The 7208-nt window shown below is 51.1% G+C and overlaps 1 protein-coding gene across 1 annotated transcript; it reads right to left on the bottom strand.

Moving 5' to 3' along the window:
• Positions 1-275: 275 nt before the first annotated feature.
• Positions 276-6326, bottom strand: LOC135277972 (spermatogenesis-associated protein 31A7-like). The gene is made up of 4 exons (XM_064384124.1): positions 6096-6326; positions 4383-4440; positions 3769-3829; positions 276-3345 (listed from the first exon to the last, which is right to left on the bottom strand). The coding sequence occupies exons 1-4, from the start codon at positions 6324-6326 to the stop codon at positions 276-278; spliced, it is 3420 nt and encodes a 1139-aa protein (XP_064240194.1).
• Positions 6327-7208: the final 882 nt, after the last annotated feature.

The raw sequence follows: 7208 nt of genomic DNA, 5'->3' as shown, positions 1-7208 counted from the left end.
TCAGTGAAGGAACTCAGGATGAAGGTGGGCTTACAACACCACTCTCAGAATCCCTCCATGTCCCGTCACTTCTAGAAAACAAGCCCACACCAAGCACGACACAAATAAAACCCTTTTATGGGGGAAAAAAAGCGATATTTATTTATTGTGGAACATTAAATGTTCTGGATTTAAGAACATGAAAGAAAATATTTTTTCTCCAGGGAGTGATTTCTTTTATTGGGGACTTGTTTTTATCTAGGAAATGCTGAAAAAAGAATTTGTGATTGACCAGATCAGATACCTTCACCAAGAAGACAGTGCCTTGGGCAGTGGTGATGGTGATGGTGTTGGTGGCTGAAGGCAACGGGTGTCTTCAGTCTGCCCTGAGGGGCACTGACTGGGGAGACAGCCTTCTTGGGGAGCAAGCATTGGGGATGTCGCTGGCCCCATTGCTCATTGTTGCTCCGGACACTTTTCAAGGGCTGTTCATCTCTGATATGCCTCTCTCTGTTGGGGTAACTCTGGCTCTTGAGAGTGGCTTGTTGACTGCTGGCTGCATAGCCCAGCATTCTGCTGTGTTCCGCGTGGAAGAGGTGCCTGTGGTTGCAGGGAAACCCACAGACTGGGGCTTGGAACTCCTGTTTGTGCTTATTTCCCTTCGAGGCGTGATGCTCACGGCAAAGTGTCATTTTTTCCTCCAGCATCTGTCCAACTGCTGTCATGAGCCTCTCAGCTTCAGCACAGCTGCTGTACGCACGTGATTTGTTTTTCGCTGTTTTCTGGCTCTTGGCAGTGACTGGTGCTGGCTTGCTTTTGGTCATTGAAAAGACCCGCTTAAAAAATTGTTTGATGTCTCTTCCGAAGTTCCTTATTGAAGGAGGCTGTTTCTTTGACGGCAACAGCTGGAGGCCTTCATCCTGTCGGGTTTCTTCTGTTTTCCTGACTGGGGTAAGCTGGGGAGTCCTCAGTTCTTCAAGTCTTCCTTCACGTTTTTCTAAGTTGGGCTTCATTGGGTTCTCACTTTTGTGAGAAGCGGCAAACATCTGGCTCTGGCTCTTGCATGAGACTTGATATTTCGGGTTCTTGGGCTCCTTGTGCCCCAGGTTGCTCCTTCGGGCTGCCATAAGGTCACATAGCTCCTGGGAAGCCTGCGTGTTCCCGGTTGGCATGCTCTGGAGATGGCCGTGGGGCACGTGAAAAGCCAAACTCTCTGTAGCAAGGGGAATGTCAGTAAAATCATCTGGAAGGAGCTCAATGGCGCCACAAACTTGAGGCTGGGTCTCTGACTTGGTGGTCATTCTGGGCTCCAATTCACTTACAACCTCTCCCATAAGAGAGAGCTCTTCTGGATCATGGGAGACAGACATTCTATGGCGTTGAGAGCGTGTGTCTTGGAGGTTTGCCAGCATAAAGGTTCCCAAGGGGACTCTGGGTTGTGGCACTGCCTCCATGGTCTCTCCAGTCCTTGAAAATTGGGCTCCTAAGCTCCCACTCTGCTGGGCGCTGCCTGTGAGGCTACATGTGAGGGGCTTAGAAGGCCAACTGCCCTCCTGTCCAGCTGGAGGAGGCTTCAAGGGCCTATGGGCATTCCAAGATGGGATCCCTTGTGGGGCCGTCTGGAACTGCGTAAATGTAGGTGAAGACACCAGAAGACGGTGTGGCGTCTTAACAGATGCATTGGTCAGCACCTGCTTTCTCAGACCTGGTGGTGGTGACTCTCTCAGGAACACGGCTTTCTCAAGTTTTGAGCTAGGCTCAGATTCATAGGTGGCTGAGGAGGGACCAGCAAGCTGTGTAAGGGATAAGGATGAAACTTTTTCCAGCTTAAAGAGATTAATGGTCTTGAGGACCCTGACGGGTAGACTCCACTTGTGTTTGGCCCAAAACCTCACAATATGGTGTCCCAGCACCTGTTGAGTGCACGGATCGAGGAAGGAAAGCTCCTGGGATGTGTTCACACTGACTCTCCCACTTTTCAGGGGTGCTAGATTGCTGGTCTTCATGTGGGTGTTGGACACGGGAAAATCCTGGTTGACAGCAAGCCAGGATCGACGCACACAAATGGGGATAAAGCCCTCATTGATCTGGCGGAACTTCATGCCCACGTGGGCTTTCAGGATGTTTTGTATACGATTTCTCTCTTCGTGTCTTAAATCACTTTCAGTGTCTCTCCTCAAGGGCATCTTCAAGTCTCTTTCCGACTGCTCAGAGGCTGCCCCCAGAACCTTCCCTGGGAAGCTTTCCATGCACCTGGCTAGATTTTGCGGGGTCTGCCCCAGAGGTGTGCACGGATTCCTCTCTAGCTGGAACATCACCTTCCGTATGTCCTTGCTGCTTTTGCCCGTGGACATGGAGGACTGCAAGGGTCTGAGTCTGGCCCTGGCCTTCCTTGTCCCTGGCAATTTCTCCTGAGGCTGCATCAGATCCGGAGACTCTTGGGTCGTTCTCAGGTTGCTCTGGTTTTGAATATGTGGCTCCAGTTTCCTCCAGAGTTCAGGACTGACTGGAAAGTTCTCAGGAACGATTGCTGTCAAGCTGTCCTTGGGAAGGTTAGGAGTGGAGACGCTTAAGACGTCCTGAGGTTTTTGGGCCCTAGAGGGTAAAGCCAACCCACCTTCTAGTTGTTGAGAAGACCATTCAGGGCGCTGTATCTCAGGTAAGGTGAGAGCTTGCACCTTATTCTGTGACACAGGGCAAGCTACTCCAGAATTATTAATCGGGGATGCAAGACTGTTTGTGGAGTCTCCCAAGGACGAGGTTTCTGATTGGTGGCAGGAAAGATGATCTTGCTGGATTGACGGGTCGAAGACGCACCAGGTTCTGGTAGTTCCGTCATACCAGATTGCAGACACAGAGACATGACTGCTTGAGCTGGCTGGGCCAGAAGTTGCCAAATCCTCACACGGAGATGCACTTTGATGAATGGTGCCCAGTGGAAGCGCCACTGAGTTACAATGAGATGGAGTCATTGTGGAGTCCCGCAGGGGAGGAGGAGCAATGAAGGCTTTTGGAGGAGGCAGAGAGCAGGCCAGAGGATCAGGAGTGTGTGGTGGGTTAGGGAAAAGTGCAAGTGGCTCGGGTGAGGAGTATTCCAGGGGAAGGGAAGGTTCTGGTGGTTGGGAGGCACCCAGAGGGGAGACTGAGGTGGCCATTGAGCCTGGTGATGGGGTGGAGACCAGAGGCGAAGGATGCTGGGTTTGAGGATCCAGGGAAGCTAATGGGGAAAGCACAGGAGCGGTGTCTTCCGTCGGCTCCTCAGGGGACTGGGAGGCTCCATCAGGTGCTCTTTTGCGCTCCTCATCTGGGGAGTCTGGACCAGAGAGCTGACCAAAGTCACTTTTTTTAGGATGTGGCCCCAGGATGCTGCAGGAGACAGAAGGCACAAGCTGCAGGTAGGGCCATAGAGCAGAGTGGGTGCGTGGGCCCCAGCCCCTCCACCGCCCCATACCCTGACTCCCCAATTCTCCTCCTATGCCCCTCCACTGCCCCACACCCTGACTCCCCAATTCTCCTCCTATGCCCCTCCACTGCCCCACACCCTGACTCCCCAATTCTCCTCTTATGCCCCTCCACTGCCCCACACCCTGACTCCCCAGTTCTCCTCCTATGCCCCTCCATCACCCCACACCCAGACTCCCCAATTCTCTTCCTACCCCTTGCTCCAGGGTTTTACTCCTATCTGTCGCCCTGGTCTCCCCATCCCAGGTCAGCTCCAGGCTGCCGTTTGGCCCTGGGGTCGAATCCCAGCCCCAGTAGGAAGGATGCAGGGAAGGGGAAGTGCCTCACCGCTGCAGTTGTGAAAACAAGTCCGAAGTCCCCTCCAGGCCTGTCAGGCGGTCTCTAGAAGCTGGAAATCAGGAGACCGGGTTAGGGCAGTGAGGCAGGGGCCTGAGATCTCACAGGAGGCTGAGTGGATGTTTCTTTAGGGAAGACCATGGGGAGTCAGACCCTGGAAACCACATGTCTGTGTCCAAGGCCACATGGTCTGGATGGTGATAGCGAGGCACGGAGGGCAAGGCTTTGTTGTCCACAAAGGGCTTCTACACACAGACCTCCCACCCCCATAGTCCTCACAGCTGCCCTGTGGGTAGAAAGGACTGGGGTGGTCTCAAAGAGGAATCAGCCTTAGCAGAGTTGAACAGCTGTCCACAGCCCCCTCGACCCCTCCTGATTCAGACAGGCATTGGTCTCCTCCCCTACACTGTGCCCTGCTGGGGAACACCTAGTCCTTGGCCCACCATGGTTTCATGCCAGCATGGAATCTGAGAGGGACCCGTTATGATTTCCTTCCTAGGAGCCCCCACCTCAGGCTTCTTCAATTGACTTCCTCAGACAGAGTCACTTCTCTCTGGGGACAGACGAGATCAAATGAACTCTAGTGTGCCCCAGCAGAGCCTTACCTTTCAGACTGTTGTTTTTCTTCCTGCCTTTGGGCCTCCCCCTCCGCTGACCTAGAAGCTGGAAAATAAGTGGACACTGGAAGAAAAGATGACCCTGGGAGACAAGAAAGGGCGAGGGGCTGAGACCGGCTCTCGCTCTCCGCCCCCAGCCCAGCCGCAGTGCGCAGCGCTCACGAACTGCACAGCTCTCTGGTCTTGCTCAGGGAGCAGTGTGCTTCCTCCCACTCATGTTTAAGTGGATGATAAACTGCTTTTCTTCTTAGAAAAACACGAAGAGGGGGCCAGACGTGGTGGCTCACGCCTGTAATCCGAGCGTTTGGGGAAGCCAGGAAGGGTGCATCACCTGAGATCAGAAGTTTGAGACCAGCCTCGCCAGCATAGTGAAACCCTGTCTCTACAAAAAATAAAGATTAGCTGGGCATGGTGGCGCGTACCTGTAATCTCAGCTACTCCAGAAGCTAAGGCAGGAGAATTGCTTGAACCTGGGAGGCAGAGGCTGCAGTGAGCCCAGATCGCCATTGCACTCCAGCCAGGGTGACAAGAGTGAGACTCCGTCTCAAAAAACAAACAAACAATAAAACCCACCACAGAGAGGGATTTACTATATGTGGAAATATATATATATATACTATATATGTTTCATATATAAATTATAATATACATAATGTATAATATCTAATATAAGTAACGGTCGAGGTGCTCCTCTACTCGACGAACACCCAGGCTTAGGCCCGCGGGCACACCTGAGCTGTCAGGTAGGATTCTGCTTCCCAGGAGATCAGAGGAGACTCCAGGCCCAGGTGGGAGGCCCTTGGAGGCTCAGCACAGCCCCCAGATCACACAGATGAGGCCAGGCCTTCAGCCACCTGCCCCAGGAAGGGGCTTATTATCACCCTCCTGCAGAGACCTCCCCCATCTCCTGACTGGTCCTCGCCACTGAGTCCCGGGGTTTGGTTTTGCCCTGACTCCTCCTGTGCTCCCCTACAGACGGACTGAGAGCTTGGGATGGAAATCCCAGTCCCTACTGTAAGGCCGGTTGCTTCGCTGGGAGCTCGGACACTCCCCCACTTCCTCGTCGGGAGCTAGGACAGGCTTGGACATGCTCGGATATGCTCACGCATGTTCCCTTCTCGCAAAGCCTTCCCGTAGGGAGCCCAGTATGCAAACGGGGACTTGTAACCTTAGCCTCTTGCTAACCAATAGCAGTCAAGTCTTATTGACCAATAGCAGTTAAATCTTAATAGCCAATAGCAGTTGAGTCTTAACACCCAATAGCAGCTGAGTAATTCCAGCCAATGACAAGCCAAGTCCTAGATAAAGGCTTGTGACTATACCCAATAGCAGTCCTGCTCTCCCACAACCAATCGAGGTATTTCACTCCCTATAAAACCCTATGTCTGAGAGGAGTCTGTGTGACTTCTCCGGCCCCTTCTGTTGGACCACAGAACCTTGCCCGGGAGCCTGAATAAACCCTTCATATTGGATCTTCTTGCTTTGGCCTCAGTTTCTTCCCTTTTAAATTCGGCAAGAACCTAACAAACCTCACACCTACCAACCCCTGACTGCTCTGCCTCTCCCTGGAAGGACCATGTTCTGGTCTCTCCTGACACTTCCCATTGCAGAAGTCTCTCCACTGGATTTGGAAAAGTAGAACTGATAATAGAAAGATAGGAGAGAATTGTGCTATGTGGGTCCGGCCTGAGGGCTACTTACCATTCTCTTCTTCTCAGGTGATGGTGAGGGTGGATCACAAAGGAAGTAAGAGAGGTAGGGGCGTAATAGGAAAAATAACTCCATGGCAAATACCAAGGTGAGGAAGATATTCAACATCCCTGATGTGGAGCTGGGGGAGTTTATCCACAAATCACTAAGAAGTTTTAGAGGAAACGGAAGATTCTCAATTTGAATTGGTATGCTGCCTTCAAGCAACTGAGCTCTGGGCATTCCCTTGGAGACTAGGGAATGGGGCCCAGGCATGTGTCACAGAGCTGTGGCCTTCACCTCACAAAGGGCCTCTGATGGGGGAGGGGCAGTTAAAGGAGGAGGCTGAAGCACAGCTCCTCCCCACCCCGCAAGCCCGGGATCCCTCCACCCTCCCACCTTCCAGATCCCTCCTTCCCACTAAGTTTTGTCAGTGACAGAACTCAGCCAATTTTCTGTTCTTTCTCCCTGGAACACAGATATCATCTGGTTCCTTTTAGCTGTTGGAGACGGTGGTATGAGGTTATCTATTTTAAAATCCTTGAAAATCTGAAGTTGACTCTGAAACTTTGACTATGTACCAGGGATTTTATTCTCAGAATCTCATTCGTCCTCAACTCCAGCTTTCGCACACAATGTTTTTGTATTACTTCAATCCAGGGACAAAATGTAAATTTGTTTTACTGTTATTTAGTTTTGTAAATTTTGAATAGTAAGGTTTTTTTTTTTTAAATTATTTCCATTTCACTTTCAATCTAAGGAACCTACCCACATACAATTAAGATAATTTTTAAAATTTTTAAAAATTTTATTTATGTGTTTATTTTCTTTATAGTTCTGGGATACATGTGCAGGACAGGCAGTTTTCTTACACAGGTAAATGTGTACCATGGTAGTTTGCTGCATCTATCATCCCATCACCTAGGTATTAAACTCAGCATGCATTAGCCATTTTTCCTGATGTTCTCCCTACCACCGGCCCTCCCCCAACAGGTGCCAGTGTGTGTTGTTCTCCTCCCTGTGTCCACATGGTCTCGTTGTTCAGCTCCCACTTAGAAGTGAGAACATGTAGTATTTGCTTTTCTGTCCCTGTGTTAGTTTGCTGAGGATAATGGCTTCCAGCTT

The sequence above is a fragment of the Aotus nancymaae genome, unplaced genomic scaffold (genome assembly GCF_030222135.1).
Source record: "Aotus nancymaae isolate 86718 unplaced genomic scaffold, 86718_ANA_hifiasm-v0.15.2.pri h1tg000036l, whole genome shotgun sequence".
In the NCBI taxonomy this organism is placed as follows: domain Eukaryota; kingdom Metazoa; phylum Chordata; class Mammalia; order Primates; family Aotidae; genus Aotus; species Aotus nancymaae.
The sequence above is the reverse complement of the archived record's forward strand: the minus strand, read 5'-3'. Positions and strand labels throughout refer to the sequence as shown.

What these genes read in the sequence shown, in the direction of transcription:
- LOC135277972 (XM_064384124.1), bottom strand. Translation starts at nt 6,326, where the DNA reads ATGCCCAGAGCTCAGTTGCTTGAAGGCAGCATACCAATTCAAATTGAG. An exon ending in GAAAAACAACAGTCTGAAAG is followed by an intron (nt 3,830 to 4,382) that starts GTAAGGCTCTGC and finishes CCTGATTTCCAG; the next exon opens with CTTCTAGAGACCGCCTGACA. An exon ending in TTGTTTTCACAACTGCAGCG is followed by an intron (nt 3,346 to 3,768) that starts GTGAGGCACTTC and finishes TGTCTCCTGCAG; the next exon opens with CATCCTGGGGCCACATCCTA.